General features: G+C 40.4%; 1 protein-coding gene across 2 annotated transcripts in view; it reads left to right on the forward strand.

Annotated features, from left to right (window-relative positions):
* LOC124777403 overlaps positions 1 to 11085 on the forward strand; it is a 40530-nt gene extending 29445 nt beyond the window's left edge. The window contains exons 2-3 of one of the 2 annotated variants that reach the window (XM_047252799.1): positions 10399 to 10512; positions 10860 to 11085. In XM_047252799.1, the coding sequence (XP_047108755.1) occupies positions 10399 to 10512; positions 10860 to 11024 (279 nt within the window). In that variant the 3' untranslated portion in view covers positions 11025 to 11085. Of the gene's footprint in view, positions 1 to 10398; positions 10750 to 10859 lie in introns of both variants that reach the window. The other variant, XM_047252798.1, reaches the window with a different exon arrangement.
* The last annotated feature ends 12617 nt before the right edge of the window (positions 11086 to 23702 follow it).

A 23702-nucleotide genomic window follows, 5' to 3' on the forward strand; every position in this document is an offset into this window, starting at 1 on the left:
GTAGGATTAAGGTTTTTTTAAGAAGGATTGAGATGCAAGGCTGGAAGTCAGAAATTCCTGGAAGGTTTGGAGAGGGTGATTTTGAGGAAGAGGAGGTGGGTCCCGCTGTGACGGAGGACAGAACTGTTCCAGGCAGGGTTCAATTTGGATAGTGTCTTGAGGAGTCGGATCATTAGGAGTAGGATTAGGATCATTTTTCTTCGTGGCAAAGTGATACTTCCAGCAGAGAGTACGAGTGTAGGACAGTAAATCTTTGACGAGGGCTGTTTGGTTGAATCTGGGAGTGGGGCTGAAGGTGAGGCCTTTGGATAGGACAGAGGTTTCGGATTGGGAGAGAGGTTTGGAGGAAAGGTTAACTACTGAATTAGGGTGTTGTGGTTCCAGATTGTGTTGATCGGAATTTTGAGGTTTTGGAGGGAGTGGAGCTGGAAGTGGGAGATTAAGTAGATGGGAGAGACTGGGTTTGTGTGCAATGAGAGGAGGTTGAGGTTTGCTGGAAAGGTTGTGAAGGGTGAGTGAGTTGCCTTTCCGGAGGTGGGAAACCAGGAGATTGGATAGTTTTTTGAGGTGGAGGGTGGCATGCTGTTCTAATTTACGATTGGCCTGTAGGAGGATGCTCTGAACAGCTGGTGTGGATGTGGGAGAGGAAAGATTAAGGACTTTTATTAAGGATAGGAGTTGACGGGTGTGTTCATTGGCTGAGTTGATGTGTAGGTGAAGGATTAGGTGGGTGAGGGCAATGGATTGTTCAGTTTGGAACTGGTATAGGGACTGATGGAAGGAAGGGTTGCAGCCAGAGATGGGAACTTTAAGTGTGAGGCCTTTGGGGGTGATGCCAAATGTCAGACAAGCCTGAGAAAATAGAATATGGGAGCGTAATCTGGCTAGGGCGAAGGCATGTTTGCGGAGGGAATGTAAATAAAACTTAATGGGGTCGTTGTGGGGGTGTTGTGAGGGTGACATGGTATTAGAAGGTGGAAAGTGTAACATGAGGTGAAATGAAAATATATGGGGAGAGATAAAGGTGAACCGGAAAGTAACTGGAGATCTGGAATGAAAAAAGGCGAAAAGGTGTTGGTTACAGCTGGGCTATGTTGGACTTGGGTTGGTAGACAACGATGTGCATAAAGGTTAGGTGGTTGTGTTGCCTCCAAAACACGTTAAAGGACGGAGAAATTCGGGAAAATTTCGAAAAAACTGCATGTAGTATATTAAAAGGAGTGGTATTGTGGTGGCAGATTATGAAAATGAGGCTAACAATTGTCTGACGAAGAAATAATGACGTTAAAACCTGTGGGAAGCGGCTAAAAATTATAAGTGATGTGGGAAAAACGGAAATGGAAATAAAGCGAAAGTTATTAGAACTGGCCGAAATGGTTGTTTAAAAGGTGAAAGGAGCTGTTTGTGAACTAGAAACGGTGGATATTATAGCGGCGGTAGTGCTGAAAGCGGAAAAAAAATTTTTTGGTTATGGTTTGGAAGTGGGTTACGTATTATTGAGTATATATATAGGCGGGATAAAATAATATAGCAGATTACGGTAAAAAGGAGAAGGTGAATACAAAGTGAAACTACTGGCAAAAACAGAAAGAGGAAAATAAGACGACAGAAAAGATTTCAAAATGCAACAGTGACAATAACAAACGTAATTGTTCAATTCAAATTAATGATATCAATATAATAGAAGGAAACATTCTACGTGGGAAAAATTATATATAAAAACAAAGATGAGGTGACTTACCGAACGAAAGCGCTGGCAGGTCGATAGACACACAAACAAACACAAACATACACACAAAATTCAAGCTTTCGCAACAAACTGTTGCCTCATCAGGAAAGAGGGAAAGACGAAAGGATGTGGGTTTTAAGGGAGAGGGTAAGGAGTCATTCCAATCCCGGGAGCGGAAAGACTTACCTTAGGGGGAAAAAAGGACAGGTATACACTCGCACACACGCACATATCCATCCACACATACAGACACAAGCAGACATATTTAAAGACAAAGAGTTTGGGCAGAGATGTCAGTCGAGGCAGAAGTGTAGGGGCAAAGAAGTTTTTGAAAGACAGGTGAGGTATGAGTGGCGGCAACTTGAAATTAGCGGAGATTGAGGCCTGGCGGATGACGAGAAGATAGGATATACTGAAGGGCAAGTTCCCATCTCCGGAGTTCGGATAGGTTGGTGTTGGTGGGAAGTATCCAGATAACCCGGACGGTGTAACACTGTGCCAAGATGTGCTGGCTGTGCACCAAGGCATGTTTAGCCACGGGGTGATCCTCATTACCAACAAACACTGTCTGCCTGTGTCCATTCATGCGAATGGACAGTTTGTTGCTGGTCATTCCCACATAGAATGCATCACAGTGTAGGCAGGTCAGTTGGTAAATCACGTGGGTGCTTTCACACGTGGCTCTGCCTTTGATCGTGTACACCTTCCTGGTTACAGGACTGGAGTAGGTGGTGGTGGGAGGGTGCATGGGACAGGTTTTGCATCGGGGGCGGTTACAAGGATAGGAGCCAGAGGGTAGGGAAGGTGGTTTGGGGATTTCATAGGGATGAACTAACAGGTTAAGAAGGTTAGGTGGACGGCGGAAAGACACTCTTGGCGGAGTGGGGAGGATTTCATGAAGGATGGATCTCATTTCAGGGCAGGATTTGAGGAAGTCGTATCCCTGCTGGAGAGCCACATTCAGAGTCTGGTCCAGTCCCGGAAAGTATCCTGTCACAAGTGGGGCACTTTTGTGGTTCTTCTGTGGGGGATTCTGGGTTTGAGGGGACGAGGAAGTGGCTCTGGTTATTTGCTTCTGTACCAGGTCGGGAGGGTAGTTGCGGGATGCGAAAGCTGTTTTCAGGTTGTTCGTGTAATGATTCAGGGATTCCGGACTGGAGCAGATTCGTTTGCCACGAAGACCTAGGCTGTAGGGAAGGGACCGTTTGATGTGGAATGGGTGGCAGCTGTCATAATGGAGGTACTGTTGCTTGTTGGTGGGTTTGATATGGATGAACGTGTGAAGTTGGCCATTGGACAGGTGGAGGTCAACGTCAAGGAAAGTGGCATGGGATTTGGAGTAGGACCAGGTGAATCTGATGTTTATGGACACAACACATGCCCATATTGGCAGCCATTGACAGTGTGGCCTATGCTGTGAGGGCAGGCATGTGACCAACATAACAGTATTTTAATTTGACATTCTTCCCAAATAAGTTGTAATAATCAATGGCCTAGGTGCATTTACAGAATGGGATTTATATCTTGTGCTGTTTTGCTGAGCAGTAGTACTGAAAACTGTGATGATAGTGTTACTCACCTAGAAAAATGAAGACAAATAACATGTAATTATTGATTATACTCTTTCCAATCTTTTCAAACAGACTCAGGCATTAGCTTATGCCAAGAGAGGAGTCCATAGGTCCCTAAAATTTTTGGGACAACTTTTTTTGTGTGTTATCAAGGTATCTGTGTCATCCATGTATTTTTGTAAGTGATCAGCTAGCTTCAAATTCCTGTGCATCCATTTCAGTTCTCCTCTTGTCTTAGTTAGGTTTCTTTTGACCATCTGAACAATTTTAATGCTATAGTGCACTATGTGAGCTAGTGCGATTGTGCAGGTGATCTAGGAGTGTAGACTGGAACGTCTTTGGATCCACTGCAGGTAGTATGGGCAGATAGTCTTGTGAACACAGTTTTCCAAAAACCGTCTTAAACGACAAGTTAGATAACCAACATGCAACAGAAATATCTCAGACCATTAAACTTGCCTGACATTATCAACAGTGTCAGTATCGAAATGGAAAAGCCATGTGGCTAGGGCCTCCCATCAGGTAGACCGTTCGCCTGGTGCAAGTCTTTCAAGCTGACGCCACTGCGGCGACTTGTGTGTCGAAGTATAGAAATTAGGATTAGTGATCATGATGTCATCATAGTGTCAACAGGTGGTGAAGTCAAGAAGGCCAGGGTAATGTTCATTCTAGAAAAAGCAGATAAGCAGTTGTTAGCATCCCATGTAAACAATGAGTGGACATCATTTAGCTCTAGTATGTCAGATGTAGAGGTATTATGGGCAAAGTTCAGACTTATTGTAAAGTGCAATCTGGAGCCTTTTCTCCCAAGTAAGTGGATTAAGAATGGAAAGAACCCTCTGTGGGTTAGTAATCAAATTCGGAAAATTCTGAGGAAACAGAGATTGTTGCACTGTTGGTTCAAAAAACAGTGTGTAAATGTTGACAGGGTAAAGGTAAAGAAATTTGTGCTTCTGTAAGAAGAGCAGTGCATGAAACGTACAAAAACTTCCTCCTTCATATCATAGTGAAAGCTGTTGCCGAGAACCCGAGGAAATCTGGTCATAAGTAAAATCTCTAAGTTGGTTGAAGGCTTTCATCCAGTCAGTCATTGACTAGTCTGGGGTGGCAATAGAAAACAGTGAAAAGAAAGCTGAAGTTTTAAATTTTACATTTAAGAAATCATTTGTGCAAGAGGAACATACAAATATACAGTCGGTTGAATGATATACAGACTCCTGCATGGAGGACAAAGAATTTGCCAACTGTGACATAGGGAAACAACTGAAAGAATTGAAAACAGATTAGTCACCAGGGCCAGGTGGAATCCCAGTTCAGTTTTACAGAGAGTACTCTGCAACTCTGGCCTTTTACTTAACCTGCATTAATTGCATACCTCTCATCCAGTGAAAAGTCCCAAGCGAGTAGAAAAAGGTGCAGGTGACTCCTGTACACAAAGAAAGGTAAAAGAACTGAACCACATAATAACAGACCAATATCCCTTACACTGCTTTGCTGCAGAATTCTTTAACACATCCAGAGTCCAAATATAATAAATTTTCTTGGCAGAAAAATTTTGTCCACAAATCAGCACAGATTTAGAAAGCGTCACTTGTGCGAATCTCAGCTTGCCCCTTTCTCACATGATACCTTACAAACCATGGATGTAGGGCAAAAGGCAGATTCCATATTCCTAGATTTCCAGAAGTGTTTTACACAGTGTCCCACTGAGGACCATTGATGAGGGTCTGAAAGTACAGTTCAGATTCCCAAATATGTGACAAATATGTGAGTAGCTCAAAGTCTCTTTAAATAATAGACCCCAGTATCTGGTACTCAACAGTGAATGTTCATCAGAGACAAAAGCATCATCAGGTGTGCCCCAGGAAAGTGTGATAGGATTTCTCTTGTTCTCTGTGTACTTAAATGACCTGATGGATAGGGTGAACTGATGGCTGGGTGTTGTGTGATGTCCTTAGGTTAGTTAGGTTTAAGTAGTTCTAAGTTCTAGGGGACTGATGACCACAGATGTTAAGTCCCATAGTGCTCAGAGCCATTTTTTTGATAGGGTGAACTGCTATTTACGACTGTGTGTCAATGACGTTGTAGTGTATGAGAAGGTGTCGTCGTTGAGTGACTGTGACTTAGACAAAATTTCTAGTTGGTGTGATGAATGACAGTGCACTCTAAACATAGAAAAATGTGAGTTAGTGCAGATGATTAGGAAAAACAGTCCTGTAACATTCAAATACATCATTAGTGGAGTGCAGCTGGACACAGTCTCTTCGATTAAATATCTAGGGGTAACATGGCAAAGCGATGTGAAATGGAATGAGGACCTCAGATTGATAGTAGTGAAGGCAAATGCTTGACTTTGTTTCATTGGGAGAATTTGAGGAAAGTTAAGCTCATCCGTAAAGGAGACAGTGTACAGACCTCTGGGGTGACTCATTCTTGTGATTTCATTTCCCTGGTATTCTATCAATAAACCAAAGACTACCACCTGCTTTACCCACGACTGAGCGTACGAGATCCTTTCAGTTCATATCCATACAAAGTGTTACACCCATGTATTTGTATGAGTTTAACAATTCCAGCTGTGACTCTCTGACAATTCCAGCTGTGACTCACAAATATTATAGTCATAGGATCTATGTTAGTGTCTTTTTTCTGTAAGTGCACAGTTTTACATTTTTGCACATTGAAAGCACCACTTTGAGATCATATCAAGATCTGACTGAATATTTGTGCAGCTGCTGTCAGGCTTACTTCGTTATAGACAACTACCTCATTGGCAAAAAGTCTGAGGTTACTATTAATATTGTCTGCAAGGTCATTAACATACAACACAAACAGCAGAGACCCAGTGTACTTGGCTAAGTCTCACATCAAGTTAGTTCTACAATCTGTGTGAATGCCGTGATTAATGGCTTTCAGAATGTGTGAGGAAAATAAGAGCTGTGTTTCATGTGAATGATGTTCTTAAAATCCATCTCGGTTGGCAAGGAGGGAGTGATTCTGTTAGAGATACCTCATTGCATTTGAGCTCATAGTATGTTTTAAAATTCTACACCAACTGGATGTCAAGGATATCATATGGTGGTTTTCTGAATCACTCCTGTTACACATCTTGTACATGTGTGTAATGTTCTCCCAACATTGGATGTGATTTTTACGTTAGATGGATCTACAGTGTATTATGGTTAAAAGAGGAGCCAGTTCGGTGTCAAATTCAATATAGAGCCTGATAGTGATTCCATTGGGCCCTGGAGCTTTGTTCAGTTTCAAAAATTTGCACTGTTTCTTAACATCACTGACACCAATATCTATGTTGTCCATCTTAGCATTTGTGTGAGAATTAAATTGGGGCAAATAGAATTATGCAGACATGCATGAACATTTGAAAGTGGAGTTCAGCATTTTTGCTGTAACTTTGCTACCATCAATTTCAGTTTCTGTCTTGTCCACGACTCTCTGAAACTAACTTTGGTGTCAGTAACAATCTTTACATATGATGAGAATTTCGTCAGATTTTGTTAGAGATCTTTTGATAGTGTTCTGCTACAGTGGTCATTGAAGGCTTCACCCATTGTCCAGTTGACAGCATTTCCCTATCTCTGGATTAATGCTTTATTTTACACTCATTGAGATGTGACAACCACTGCCTCTTTGTCTAGTTTGCTGGACATATGAACCTTTCTGAACCTTTCTTCGGAGATGTATATCAACAGTAAAAAGTAGAGGATCACACATTTCTAGATTCCATACAAAGAATAAAACTAAATACAGATTAAAAGAACATAAGAGAAGACATTCATTGATGTTTGATGCTCCACTCCCTCATGATCCTGACCTGCATATATGGCCCCACAATGTCAATGAAATGTTTGTCAGAAGCCAAGTATTATCAAAATTAGCTTCTACCTGATTAAAACTGCTTCAGGAGAAAGTGCTAGGAAATAAGCAACTTTTGACAGTATTCCTTCAGTTGTACATTATTTTTTGTAAGTGTGGTACAAAAGCTTGCACACAAAATGAAGGAACTGATAGAGGAGTAAAAATACAACTGTGGAATAGAAACTTATGGTCTTGGAAGCAATCCAGAGACAGAGAAAGCTGTGGAATGTTAGGAACAAAAAGGACAATCAATGCACACATGCCGTAAGTTCAGCAACTTTTAGAGGATGTTCAACTTAAAATGTGTTATCAGATGTGGATTCAACTAGAAGGAGCAGCTGCGTGCTTTTCTGTCTAAGTACATGACATACTCAGTGTCATATATCTCAGGCTTTGAATTGTAAGGTCATTGTCACCTCACTCCCCTGTTGTGATGCCCCTTTCTTTGACAGGGGAGCTGGGGGCCATGTCAAAAGCCTCGTGTTTGTAACACTATTCGTGATAAACAAACTCTTTACAGTGATACTTGCAGCATGTGATGAGGATCGTGCAATGCCTAGTGTACTTCTTAGAGTGTACCAGAATTATCTGTTAAGAAGCTAGTGCTATATTGAACGCAATGGTCACCATTGTTGAGTAAACAGTACTTTATCTTTGCTTCTACGTCTCAGTGGTAAAGTCATGACTACAGATCCAAACATCATGAGTTGGTTCTCCAGTCAGTAATAGGATTTTTATCTCATTTATCAGCATTTCTTCCACCTCTGCCAATGTTTGTTGATGTGAAAAATAATGAGTTGCGCTGTATTTCAGAGTCTGCTATAGATCTCCCTAATGGATCACCCTTTAACTGGCTAGGTAAGTTTGTTCAAAGCTCGGAAGAAGGCACCTCCATACCACCTGTTGTGGCTGTGTCCTGTTGTAATGTTTTGTGGTTCCTTGCTGGTTGAGGAGAGGGTGGTATGATGAGTGGGTGGCCGGTTTCCTCTCACTACAACACAAAATGCACATGTGGTTAAAATAAACTTTATTACAGGATCCGACTGAGTTCTTAACTCCAATGATGTCCAATCTGAAGCTGTGTAGTTAACAGCAATCAAATAACATATACTAATTCGTGAGTCTTGTCTGTGTCCATATCACAATTATATACAGTGACTAATATTCCCTCACTGTGAAAGGCTAGAGAACAGTGCGACGTATTGAGGTGCAATGCGAACCGAATCCCGATGCGACGCACTGAGGTACTGAGACTGAGAGAGAGACAGCTCGGTCATTGGCGGTGGCATATATGCAAGCTGCCCAGGGGTCGTTATAGGTGCGTAGCCTTGGTCTTCTATTGCCATCAGCGTGCTTAGTTCAACGCTTGCTATACAATGTTTCCTAGTGCCGACCAGTGTGCTGGTGAAAGTGTATGCCAGCACACCACCTCCAGTGGGGCCATGCCGAGTAAAGCACTGTGTTGTTCAAACCAACTTCATGTTGACAACTGCTTTATCTTAGCTCTTCTGATCTTTTGTGTATGTGGGGAAGGGAGGGGGGGGGGGGGTTTGCAGTATTTGTTCCTGGCATTCTGAAGCTTACACTGGCTCAGGATTACTTCCAAAACCATAAGTTCATAGTCCAGAGTTGTTGTATTTCAGTATTTCAACTCCTCTATTGACTCTTTCAAGTTGTGTGCAACCTTTTGAATCACCCTCTGTATATCACATCACAGTCCCTTGCAGATGTGGAATCAACCATGTGGACCTGTTGTGCACAGTGTGGCTGAGTGTTTCTAGTTAAAGCCTATTTTATTTGTGATGGCATAAACTGACCAGTTATCAGTGATAGTAATCTGGTGTCATTCTTTTGCCAGTTCCATTCCACGAATGTATCTTTCTGTTTACTAAAAATGTCTTACTCGACTTTCGAGTTAGTTAGTTTCATGTAGATAATGTGAGAAGTAAAAGTACTTATAACAGTTCTCCGTATCCTGTAGTTGAGTGGTTGAGAGGAGCATAAAAGAAACTGAAAGTTCAGTAGTTCAGAATACATGTTCACCTTCTTGGCCACTTTGTCTTAGCCAGCCCCATTGAATTGGCACTGCACTGTTACAGTTTAATTGTCTGGGACAATTTAGCCCTGCAGCTCTCTCTCTCTCTCTCTGTGTGTGTGTGTGTGTGTGTGTGTGTGTGGGGGGGGGGGGGGGGGGGGAGTTAGATGTGAAGGAGACACCACACCTGTGTGTGTGTGTGTGTGTGTGTGTGTGTGTGTGTGTGTGTGTGTGTGTGTGTGTGTGTGTGTGTGTGTGTGTGTGGGGAGGGGGGGGGGGGAGTTAGATGTGAAGAAGACACCACACCTTCTCAAAGCATAACTACATTTTCAGTCGTTTCATATGTTCCTGTCAACCACTCAGTGGTGCAGCTGTGCAGTGAGTCATTTACCTAACTTCTTCCATTACTTACATTTCCCATTGCTCTGTACTATTCACTAAAAATTTTTAGAAAACATGTTTTATAGCCAGCCGGCCGGTGTGGCCGAGCGGTTCTAGGCGCTTCAGTCTGGAACCGCGCAACCGCTACGGTCGCATGTTCCAATCCTGCCTCGGGCATGGATGTGGGTGATGTCCTTAGGTTAGTTAGGTTTAAGTAGTTCTAAGTTCTAGGGGACTCATGACCTCAGACGTTAAGTCCCATAGTGCTCAGTGCCATTTGTTTTATAAACAATGCACCCAGTAGTTTTATCATCAATCAATACATCGATGAAAAATATATTTAGAAGGAACTATATATTTATGGATATTGTGTCAGCCCTGTGCCCCTCTCTCACCGCACTTGATGAAAATTGAACATTAAATTCACCCTCCTAATTATTTTTTTTTATTTCCATTTATTTTTATAGTGTCAATTTGTTGAGTCATTTGTTGCTAGTAGTGTTTGAGATGTTTGATCTTTTGCGCACATCTCATCATGTAAGCAGCATGCTTTGTGGAATTGTGTTAACAGTCAATTTCTCCTAGCCTACATTTAGGGAAAAAAGCAACTAAGTGCAGTAAATTTATGTCAATATAATGCCCAAATATTGTAGCATTTTTTTAAATATTGGAATTAAATACAATGTAACTATGTCAGTATAATCGTAGCAAGGAACTCATTTTTGCATTATCTGATGTGAAGGCTCTATTACTCCTCTTTACTACTTCACTGGCACTACTATAACAAGACTTTTCTTGTTTCCTAGATTGCCAAGAAACTGAATTTTCCTGTCGAGGAACATCTGTACCGAGACTTGATAGCCCTTAACGTGCGTGAAGAAGACATTGTTCCTGCCATTGGAGACCGTCCTTCATCTCGGGTATGGAAAAAGTTTCCTAAAGACAAAGAACCACAACTGTCAGACTTTTTCAAACCACAGCCAATGCCAGAATACTGTTGTATACCAAAGGTGACTGTAAAACCAATAGGAAAGATTCAAAGTTACGATGGTTTGTCACTGTACAAGCGCCAACAACTTTGGAACATGAGCAGGCCTGAAGATACCTGATCGTGATGTGGCATTTGTGGTTTATGATTACAGGCTGAAAACAATTGCGTAAGAGATTCCGTGTGTCATCATTGCTGATACACTATCTTTCAGGTTGATTTACCCTTAGATTATGCAAAAGAGAGTTCTGCTAATTGTTGTATTCTTCATTTGCATAGGTTGGAGAAGCTCCCGAAAAGATGCTGTTTTGTCCTTGCGGCTTGCAGTTGATTTCTGCTAGACATACTGCTAATTGTATAAAGATGATTTCACTGTTTGCTGCTATTGTGTTTAGTGAAAGTGACGTGTATGCATATCATATGTGCCAGAGACTATGCATATAATTAATTTTTCTTTTGAAATGCCTAAATCCACTATTGACTCTTGAAATATGTGATGAAACCACGTACTTTTAAGTTAAGCATTTTCTTGTCATTGACTAGATATTCATTGAAGAATTCCTTAAAAGTAATGCTTCTTTTGCTGTCTCACAAGGCATCTTCATTGATAGAAAATGTAATTTTAATGTGTCTAGGTATGCTATGTTAGGAAATATATAGTATACAATTAATTCTAATGTAATGGACCTGGTTTATGACTGTGTAATATAAAGGGAAATAAGTTTAGCCTAGCTGGCAGATCTAATGCTACTGGGAAAATTGTGCACAGTAAGTAGAGAGACCCACTTACCTGAAAGTGAAGTAACCTTTCTGTTGTGGAAGTTTAAGTCCTTACTACAAACTGAAATTATAGCTTAAACAATTGCAAGGCAGAGCTAGCCAGAGTGCATAAAAATGTTATTGAATGTTAGTGATGAAACCTCATTGACTTCTGTCAGCCAAGCCACGGAACTTGAGGCAAGGAGTGGAAATGGTACACTAATCTCCAGCATTGGTATTTTCTATTACTGTGCTTTCATTCACTAAGGTTCTCTTTGATACCACATTCCTTCTTGTGGTTAAACCTATATCTCAGTGTATCCTAGAATGACATTAGATTATTTACCTATACTTTATACTAAACATGATAGCCAAATGGAAACTTTATGCTCCTTCTTTCTGTGAAGTTCCATCCGAGATAACTGACCACTGCAGTCCCCTAACCTAATTGTGTAACATGCATACGTTTAACTATATACAGTACAGATGCTGATGACTGCACCATGTATCTAATGTGAGGATTATACTTCAGTAACCATGTGGTTCTGAAAGGAAAGAAAACTGTAAAACACTGTGACAACATGGCCCTAGTTGCAGACATATGAAATATCTAAGGAAATAATACAACCATTTCCTCTCAAGTGGTTCAGTTGGAATAAAATCTTTATTCTGTAGTACTGATTCATTTTGACTGTCAGTGATTGATGACTGCATGTATATCATAGCAGTAACAATCTAGATACAACAGAAATCAAAAGAATAAAAATGTGTTATAGGCCTACATATTTTTATTTTCGAATTTAATGGAACCATGATGGAAGCTTATTGCTAGGCTGTAGAACATGTCAAATAATTAAAATAATAATCCTTTATAAATGGTTAGAAAACATAATCTAATGCATATGTAAACAGTTCTATGAAAATAGAGATTCAAATACTTCGACAACTGCAGTAATAACAAGCATGCTGCCTAGTTACAAGGCTTACCATCTGACTTGTGTGACAACAGCTTTGTTAAAAAGTAAGATGCTAGTGCTAGGTAATAAGTTCATACAATAATTTCATTTGCTTTTGATTGTTTTCTCCAGAATATGCTGCCATATGTTGTAAGTGAATAGAATTATCCTTTGCACACCACTCTGATTATTCACCTGTCACAAATAGATGTAATCAAACAAATGGAAAATACTGCTGATCTCAAGTCTTTAACCTAGGTCAAGGATGTGAACTGACCAGTTTAGGTTGCTATGAGCAAGTATTCTCTAAAATTCGAAGACTCTGCTCTCTCTGTCTTTATCCTTATATTTTATTTCAACATCTTCCTGTTGTTTCTTTGTGCCATGTGTAACTGAATGAACTGAGTCTTGTTGGCAGTGAGTGACAGACCATTTCAAGTGAACCAATCTAGAGCCCCCATGAATGTGTTGGTAGAGGTGTTTGTAATGTGCCGGGCTGTATCCTTGTATTAGTGCCACTTAAAGTTCACGTCACAACCGGATGTATTGAAACATTTTCTCACCCAGTAGATAGTGCGCAGTGCTCCCGACCTACCTTGCTTTGCTTATTCAATATTGTCTTCCCGGTAGCTGCGTCCATCTCACCTAGATCACACTGAAATTAGGAAGCCAGGATCCTAGATTAAGTTTTCCAAAATCAACAGTCAAGATCGTATTCATTGTTGAACATTTATGACAACCACAGTGTGATTTATTTGTTATCACTCACACACACAATATTCATGTGACCAGGCCTCTTACACTTAATCATCACATTAGGTAGGTCAAAAACTTCCAGTCTTTAACAATGTCCTCAATTACACTTTTTTGGTACCGACCAGAAAAATTAACCGACTTGCCGCACTTTAGCTCCATGAGAATCTGACCAAGAACTAACTGAGAACTGCACCACCTCGGACCTTATATAGACGAGTGCTTGAATATTTGACTATTTCTGTTAATATATTATAGTTTATAATTTCCCAGGGTTAAAATGATCCTTTCTAATTAGTTTTGAAGTTAACTATTGGGTTTTATTACTTAAATAACATGAGTGAGCTGTATCAATTTAAATACGCGGAACTAACTTATGCATCCACAGTGGGAATTCCCAACTTATAACCATGGCAGTCCTCTTGAACAATAATTTTTACTTATATAAATTTATTTAATTCTTAATTAATGCACTTACAAAGTTGAGACTGGAGTCATTTTACGTAGAAAAATAAAGGTAGCAAAAGTATCGAAACAGATCTCGGAATTATTTGGTAGTTTGGTCACAATTGGCACTGAAAGTCATACAGGCTACAGATTTCAAGTCTTAATATCTATTTAACTAATAGACTTTAGGTTAATTTAAACACTTTGTTGGAATCAGTAAAATTTAGGCTTTCTTTTGGATGCAATCTTATAGCTGAATTCAATCTATTAGCTCACTTGAATTTTACTTAATATGTATTGCACAATATACGTCATTGTTCATAACTTTTAATAGGATGCATTCACAATAAAGCTAATTAGCTCATTACTTTCAGAATATACATTAGAATGTACTGAAATAATAGATTTTACTATGTTGTTGTTGTTGTTGTTGTTGTGGTCTTCAGTCCTGAGACTGGTTTGATGCAGCTCTCCATGCTACTCTATCCTGTGCAAGCTTTTTCATCTCCCAGTACCTACTGCAACCTACATCCTTCTGAATCTGCTTAGTGTATTCATCTCTTGGTCTCCCTCTACGATTTTTACCCTCCACGCTGCCCTCCAATACTAAATTGGTGATCCCTTGATGCCTCAGAACATGTCCTACCAACCGATCCCTTCTTCTGATCAAGTTGTGCCACAAACTTCTCTCCTCCCCAATCCTATTCAATACCTCCTCATTAGTTATGTGATCTACCCATCTAATCTTCAGCATTCTTCTGTAGCACCACATTTCGAAAGCTTCTATTCTCTTCTTGTCCAAACTATTTATCGTCCATGTTTCACTTCCATACATGGCTACACTCCATACGAATACTTTCAGAAATGACTTCCTGACACTTAAATCAATACTGGATGTTAACAAACTTCCCTTCTTCAGAAACGCTTTCCTTGCCATTGCCAGCCTACATTTTATATCCTCTCTACTTCGACCATCATCAGTGATTTTGCTCCCCAAATAGCAAAACTCCTTTACTACTTTAAGTGCCTCATTTCCTAATCTAATTCCCTCAGCATCACCCGACTTAATTAGACTACATTCCATTATCCTTGTTTTGCTTTTGTTGATGTTCATCTTGTATCCTCCTTTCAAGACACTGTCCATTCCATTCAACTGCTCTTCCAAGTCCTTTGCTGTCTCTGACAGAATTACAATGTCATCGGCGAACCTCAAAGTTTTTATTTCTTCTCCATGAATTTTAATACCTACCCCGAATTTTTCTTTTGTTTCCTTTACTGCTTGCTCAATGTACAGATTGAACAACATCGGGGAGAGGCTACAACCCTGTCTCGCTCCCTTCCCAACCACTGCTTCCCTTTCATGTCCCTCGACTCTTATAACTGCCATCTGGTTTCTGTACAAATTGTAAATAGCCTTTCGCTCCCTGTATTTTACCCCTGCCACCTTTAGAATTTGAAAGAGAGTATTCCAGTCAACATTGTCAAAAGCTTTCTCTAAGTCTACAAATGCTAGAAACGTAGGTTTGCCTTTCCTTAATCTTTCTTCTAAGATAAGTCGTAAGGTCAGTATTGCCTCACGTGTTCCAGTGTTTCTACGGAATCCAAACTGATCTTCCCCGAGGTTGGCTTCTACTAGTTTTTCCATTCGTCTGTAAAGAATTCGTGTTAGTATTTTGCAGCTGTGACTTATTAAGCTGATAGTTCGGTAATTTTCACATCTGTCAACACCTGCTTTCTTTGGGATTGGAATTATTATATTCTTCTTGAAGTCTGAGGGTATTTCGCCTGTCTCATACATCTTGCTCACCAGATGGTAGAGTTTTGTCATGACTGGCTCTCCCAAGGCCGTCAGTAGTTCCAATGGAATATTGTCTACTCCGGGGGCCTTGTTTCGACTCAGGTCTTTCAGTGCTCTGTCAAACTCTTCACGCAGTATTGTATCTCCCATTTCATCTTCATCTACATCCTCTTCCATTTCCATAATATTGTCCTCAAGTACATCGCCCTTGTATAGACCCTCCATATACTCCTTCCACCTTTCTGCTTTCCCTTCTTTGCTTAGAACTGGGTTTCCATCTGAGCTCTTGATATTCATACAAGTCGTTCTCTTATCTCCAAAGGTCTCTTTAATTTTCCTGTAGGCGGGATCTATCTTACCCCTAGTGAGATAAGCCTCTACATCCTTACATTTGTCCTCTAGCCATCCCTGCTTAGCCATTTTGCACTTCCTGTCGATCTCATTTTTGAGACGTTTGTATTCCTTTTTGCCTGTTTCACTTACTGCATTTTTATATTTTTTCCTTTCATCAATTAAATTCAATATTTCTTCTGTTACCCAAGGATTTCTACTAGCCCTCGTCTTTTTACCTACTTGATCCTGTGCTGCCTTCACTACTTCATCCCTCAAAGCTACCCATTCTTCTTCTACTGTATTTATTTCCCCCATTCCTGTCAATTGCTCCCTTATGCTCTCCCTGAATCTCTGTACAACCTCTAGTTCTTTTAGTTTATCCAGGTCCCATCTCCTTAAATTCCCACCTTTTTGCAGTTTCTTCAGTTTTAATCTACAGGTCATAACCAATAGATTGTGGTCAGAGTCCACATCTGCCCCTGGAAATGTCTTACAATTTAAAACCTGGTTCCTAAATCTCTGTCTTACCATTATATAATCTATCTGATACCTTTTAGTATCTCCAGGGTTCTTCCATGTATAGAACCTTCTTTCATGATTCTTAAACCAAGTGTTAGTTATGATTATGTTGTGCTCTGTGCAAAATTCTACCAGGCGGCTTCCTCTTTCATTTCCGTCCCCCAATCCATATTCACCTACTATGTTTCCCTCTCTCCCTTTTCCTACACTCGAATTCCAGTCACCCATGACTATTAAATTTTCGTCTCCCTTCACAATCTGAATAATTTCTTTTATTTCATCTTACATTTCTTCAATTTCTTCGTCATCTGCAGAGCTAGTTGGCATATAAACTTGTACTACTGTAGTAGGTGTGGGCTTCGTGTCTATCTTGGCCACAATAATGCGTTCACTATGCTGTTTGTAGTAGCTTACCCGCATTCCTATTTTCCTATTCATTATTAAACCTACTCCTGCATTACCCCTATTTGATTTTGTGTTTATAACCCTATAGTCACCTGACCAGAAGTCTTGTTCCTCCTGCCACCGAACTTCACTAATTCCCACTATATCTAACTTCAACCTATCCATTTCCCTTTTTAAATTTTCTAACCTACCTGCCCGATTAAGGGATCTGACATTCCACGCTCCGATCCGTAGAACGCCAGTTTTCTTTCTCCTGATAACGACATCCTCTTGAGTAGTCCCCGCCCGGAGATCCGAATGGGGGACTATTTTAGCTCCGGAATATTTTACCCAAGAGGACGCCATCATCATGTAATCATACAGTAAAACTGCATGCCCTCGGGAAAAATTACGGCTGTAGTTTCCCCTTGCTTTCAGCCGTTCGCAGTACCAGCACAGCAAGGCCGTTTTGGTTATTGTTACAAGGCCAGATCAGTCTATCATCCAGACTGTCGCCCTTGCAACTACTGAAAAGGCTGCTGCCCCTCTTCAGGAACCACACGTTTGTCTGGCCTCTCAACAGATACCCCTCCGTTGTGGTTGTACCTACGGTACGGCTATCTGTATCGCTGAGGCATGCAAGCCTCCCCACCAACGGCAAGGTCCATGGTTCATGGGGGGAGATTTTACTAGAGGAATTTTATTTAAACTATTTCTGAATTCTGTACTATGAGGCCGAAGGCCACAGAATCTGTAGTCTGAATCTGAGTAGTGAAAAAAAAAAAAAAAAAAAAGTTCATTGCTTAACTAAGTTACTGAAGGAGTGTAAAACCAAAACAGGATAGCAGTGGGCAACCCTGCTTCGTGTTACATCACCCCCCCCCCCCCCCCTCCTCCACCCCCCCCCCCCCCCCCCGCCCCCTGTGGAATTATAGTGATGAATATTTTTAAATATGAATCCGAATAATTCCATGGAAAAAAAAATTTACATACAGGTGTTACATATAAACCAACATCATTTCACTTTAAATTCACACATGTAGCATTTCATACACTAAAACATTTCAATAGAAAACCCTGGAGGCACTGGTCATCAAATAACACATATTATTCAAAAAGACAGAGTAAGAATTAACACATTTAAATTTGAATTTTCAGTGACATATTGAAATTTTCCTATCTCAATAAAAGAATAGTTACAAAACAAAAGAAAACATGTACAAAAAATTGACATAATAATATTTACATTACATGAAAACATTCTTATTTCACACCTATGACAGTTATCTGACAGCTTGCCAGTTATATCGATCATAAAACAATTCGTAGCTTACTGGTGAGTCATTCCTCACACTTGAGCTAACTCATTCCACTTGAGATCACTGTGGTAGTGTCCATTATTTATTTACCTATTACCCAGAAGTCTTGTCCTTTTACCATTAGGGTGCTTTGTCGCTTCTTTCAACCCCACATTACTGATATATATATAATAGAGGGAAACATTCCACGTAGGAAATATATATCTAAAAACAAAGATGATGTGACTTACCAAATGAAAGTGCTGGCAGGTCGACAGACACACAAACAAACACAAACATACACACAAAATTCAAGCTTTCACAACAAACTGTTGCCTCATCAGGAAAGAGGGAAGGAGAGGGAAAGACGAAAGGATGTGGGTTTTAAGGGAGAGGGTAAGGAGTCATTCCAATCCCGGGAGCGGAAAGACTTACCTTGGGGGGAAAAAAGGATGGGTATACACTCACACACACATATACAGACACAAGCAGACATATTTAAAGACAAAGAGTTTGGGCTTATATAGGCGGGATAAAATTGTATTACGGTAAAAAGGGGAAGGTGAATACAAAGTGAGACTGCTGGTAAAAACAGAAAGAGAAAATAAGACGACAGGAAAGATTTCGAAATGCAACAGCGACAATAACAAACGTAATTGTTGGGTTCAAATTAATGATATGGTTATAATAGTGGGAAACATTCCACGTAGGAAATATATATCTAAAAACAAAGATGATGTGACTTACCAAATGAAAGTGCTGGCAGTTCGACAGACACACAAACAAACACAAACATACACACAAAATTCAAGCTTTCGCAACAAACTGTTGCCTCATCAGGAAAGAGGGAAGGAGAGGGAAAGACGAAAGGATGTGGGTTTTAAGGGAGAGGGTAAGGAGTCATTCCAATCCCGGGAGCGGAAAGACTTACCTTAGGGGGAAAAAAGGACGGGTATACACTCGCACACACACACACACACACATATCTATCCACACATATACAGACACAAGCAGACATATTTAAAGACAAAGAAACAAATTTGTTTGTGTGTCTATCGACCTGCCAGTGCTTTCGTTCGGTAAGTCACCTCATCTTTGTTTTTATATATAATTTTTCCCACATGGAATGTTTCCTAAACAAAGATGAGGTGACTTACCAAACGAAAGCGCTGGCAGGTCGATAGACACCCAAACAAACACAAACATACACACAAAATTCTAGCTTTCGCAACCAACGGTTGCCTCATCAGGAAAGAGGGAAGGAGAGGGAAAGATGAAAGGATGTGGGTTTTAAGGGAGAGGGTAAGGAGTCATTCCAATCCCGGAAGCGGGATTGTCTTTCCGCTCCCGGGATTGGAATGACTCCTTACCCTCTCCCTTAAAACCCACATCCTTTCATCTTTCCCTCTCCTTCCCTCTTTCCTGATGAGGCAACCGTTGGTTGCGAAAGCTATAATTTTGTGTGTATGTTTGTGTTTGTTTGTGTGTCTATCGACCTGCCAGCGCTTTCTTTCGGTAAGTCACCTCATCTTTGTTTTTATATATAATTTTTCCCACGTGGAATGTTTCCCTCTGTTATATATATATAAGGAAACATTCCACGTGGGGAAAAAAAATATATCTAAAAACAAAGATGATGTGACTTACCAAACGAAAGCGCTGGCACGTCAATAGACACACAAACATACACACAAAATTCTAGCTTTCGCAACCAACGGTTGCCTCGTCAGGAAAGAGGGAAGGAGAGGGAATGATGAAAGGATTTGGGTTTTTAGGGAGAGGGTAAGGAGTCATTCCAATCCCGGGAGCGGAAAGACTTACCTTAGGGGGAAAAAGGACGGGTATACACCCGCGCACACACACACATATCCATCCCCACACATATACAGACACAAGCAGACATATATATATATATATATATATATAAAATCACGCCGATCACCTGCCACCCTACCTAAAACCTCTTTCCTCATTACCTTAGCCAGCTTCATCCTGACCCACAACTTCTTCACTTTTGAAGGCCAGACATACCAACAATTAAAGGGAACAGCCATGGGTACCAGGATGGCCCCCTCGTACGCCAACCTATTCATGGGTCGCTTAGAGGAAGCCTTCTTGGTTACCGAGGCCTGCCAACCCAAAGTTTGGTACAGATTTATTGATGGCATCTTCATGATTCGGACTCACAGTGAAGAAGAACTCCAGAATTTCCTCTCCAATCTCAACTCCTTTGGTTCCATCAGATTCACCTGGTCCTACTCCAAATCCCATGCCACTTTCCTTGACGTTGACCTCCATCTGTCCAATGGCCAGCTTCACACGTCCGTCCACATCAAACCCACCAACAAGCAACAGTACCTCCATTATGACAGCTGCCACCCATTCCACATCAAATGGTCCCTTCCCTACAGCCTAGGTCTTCGTGGCAAACGAATCTGCTCCAGTCCGGAATCCCTGAACCATTACACCAACAACCTGAAAACAGCTTTCGCATCCCGCAACTACCCTCCCGACCTGGTACAGAAGCAAATAACCAGAGCCACTTCCTCATCCCCTCAAACCCAGAACCTCCCACAGAAGAACCACAAAAGTGCCCCACTTGTGACAGGATATTTTTCGGGACTGGATCAGACTCTGAATGTGGCTCTCCAGCAGAGATACAACTTCCTCAAATCCTGCCCTGAAATGAGATCCATCCTTCATGAAATCCTCCCCACTCCACCAAGAGTGTCTTTCCGCCGTCCACCTAACCTTCGTAACCTCTTAGTTCATCCCTATGAAATCCCCAAACCACCTTCCCTACCCTCTGGCTCCTACCCTTGTAACCGCCCCCGGTGTAAAACCTGTCCCATGCACCCTCCCACCACCACCTACTCCAGTCCTGTAACCTGGAAGGTGTACACGATCAAAGGCAGAGCCACGTGTGAAATCACCCACGTGATTTACCAACTGACATGCCTACACTGTGAAGCTTTCTATGTGGGAATGACCAGCAACAAACTGTCCATTCGCATGAATGGGCACAGGCAGACAGTGTTTGTTGGTAATGAGGATCACCCTGTGGCTAAACATGCCTTGGTGCACGGCCATCACATCTTGGCACAGTGTTACACCGTCCGGGTTATCTGGATACTTCCCACGAACACCAACCTGTCAGAACTCTGGAGATGGGAACTTGCCCTTCAGTATATCCTCTCTTCTCGTTATCCGCCAGGCCTCAACCTCCACTAATTTCAATTTCAAGTTCCGCCACTCATACCTCACCTGTCTTTCAACAACATCTTTGCCTCTATACTTCCACCTTGACTGACATCTCTGCCCAAACTCTTTGCCTTTACAAATGTCTGCTTGTGTCTGTGTATGTGCAGATGGATATGTGTGTGTGTGTGTGTGCAAGTGTATACCCGTCCTTTTTTCCCCCTAAGGTAAGTCTTTCCGCTCCCGGGATTGGAATGACTCCTTACCCTCTCCCTTAAAACCCACATCCTTTCGTCTTTCCCTCTCCCTCCCTCTTTCCTGATGAAGCAACCGTTGGTTGCGAAAGCTAGAATTTTGTGGGTATGTTTGTGTATCTATCAACCTGCCAGCGATTTCGTTTGGTGAGTCACATCATCTTTGTTTTTAGATACATTTTTCCCACGTGGAATTTTTCCCTCTATGTCGTTCATTTTAAAATTGTAATATAAAGTCTTATCTAAGGTAACATACAGATACATATTTAACACTATTTAGTACCACAGATCAACAAGGATTTCCTCAAAGCTTTCAATAAAGTTATAGTATTATGTACACATTGCATATGAAAAAACATTTCTCTTTATGGAAACTGTTTCTAATATAAGTTCTCCACTTATTGTTTCCTAATTAACTTTTGCAAAGGAGGTAAGATATGATGGAGTCCAACCAGCAGTACACATACTTTTTCAAATGCTAAATATTTTTGCAATTTGGATTCAGTGGGTGCCAATTGTAATAATTAATTCCTTAGGAGTGCCATATTGATTATAGTAGAGAACCAATTTGTTGCCTTTCTTTACCTAGGTGTCATAATACCTATTTGTATTCTAGTTCTTAACTCGTCATTATAATGCTTATCTATATTTCAATTGTGCCATACTCTCTTTTTTCCTCACTTAACTGTAAATATGTGAAGAGTATCCCTACTAAAACATTAATTACAGCAGACACAGTGTCTCTAACTATTCCCTAACCATTACTTTATTTTACTATTTCATACTTGTTGACTTCATATTCCTTATTCACCATTATTCTCATTATCATCATTAAATAATTAATTAACTAACCCCCTGCTCTGCCTTCACGCAACCTCTAATAACAAGAAAGACACATCACAGTCACACTTTTTCATACTTATCTTTGACTTACTTTATATACAGAACTTCATTATTGCACACTTTATATACTTCAATACTCATCATATTACTGATTATTCATGCCTGAAGCCTCAAACTATTATCACACCTAAAGATGTTTACTTCATTCTGTTAATACTCCATATAGGCAACTCTGTTTCATCACTTGACAGTATAACCAGTATTCCTTCTAATTATTATTATTATTATTATTATTATTATTATTATTGTTAATTCCCCATTAAGGAGAGCGTTAAAACACAATCAATATTCACAATGACAATATGGTACATAAATTGGTACCTTTCAAATTCATGGCACTTTTTTTCTGTCTCTTTCTTTTCTCTTCCCAAAAACCTCTCATAAATTCACTGTGTTTCTTCTTCCTCTCTTCTGTCCATTTCTTTCCTGATTTCTTCTCTTTTGGTGTTTCTTCGAATTTCTGTTTGTTGATTTTTTTCTCTGTATTTTCCTCTGTTTGATATTTCTTCTGTGGAGATGTTTAGATTTTTGAGGTCTTCCATGGTTTCCTTTACCCAGTTAGTTTTTACCTTATTCGTCACCACTATGTTAAAAATCTTCTTGGTCAGCCTATTTTCATTCATCCTATGAATGTGCACATAGAATTTTGCCCTTCTTTTTCTGATATTGTCTGTAATTGTCTCTGCCTGTTTGTACAATTCCTTTGTTGGTCTCTCTATCCAGATCCCCTGTCTCTGAACTGGCCCAGTGATCTTTCTCAGAATTTTCCTCTCTTGCTTTTCGATTTCCTTGATTTTAGTTCTTCCTCTGATTACTGTTGTTTCTGAGGCATACAAGGCCTCAGGTAAGACTACTATTTTGTAATGTCTTAATTTGGCATTGACGGAAATATTTCTTTAATTGTAGTGGTTCCATGTAAGTCTGTATGCTTTTTGTAGTTTTGTAACCCTTTTTTCATTGCCTGTTGAATTCAGTCCTGTTTTCTGTATAATCTCTCCCAGGTATTTGAAACTTTCTACTTGTGTTATCTTTCCGTACTTTGTTATCAATGGGCTTCTGTCTGTAGATTTTGTGTCCACGTACTGGGTTTTTTCATATGATATTTGTAGTCCTGTTCTGGCTGCGATTTCATGCAATATCTCTAGGGCTTCTCTGGCTTCTTTTCTGTCGTTTGTAATGATGGCTATATTGTCGGCAAAGGCCAGACATTTTATGTTGACGGTTCTATTTTTCTCTCTCCCCGTCTTTACCCCATTGACTCCTTTGTCCCATGTCCTGATTATTTTCTTTAAAACAGCGTTAAATAAAATGGGTGACAGGCCATCTCCCTGTCTCACTCCTGTCTTGATTTCGAAAGATTCTGAGATCTCGCCCATGAACTTCACTTTTGACTTTGTATTTGTTAATGTTTCCTGAATTAGTTTTCTGTTCTTATTGTCTACCTTCATTTTCTAGTGTATTGAAAAGTGTTTCTCTGTCTATGGAATCGTAAGCCTTCTTGAAATCAACAAATGTTACTG

Source organism: Schistocerca piceifrons, chromosome 2, assembly GCF_021461385.2.
Source record: "Schistocerca piceifrons isolate TAMUIC-IGC-003096 chromosome 2, iqSchPice1.1, whole genome shotgun sequence".
Lineage (NCBI taxonomy): Eukaryota > Metazoa > Arthropoda > Insecta > Orthoptera > Acrididae > Schistocerca > Schistocerca piceifrons.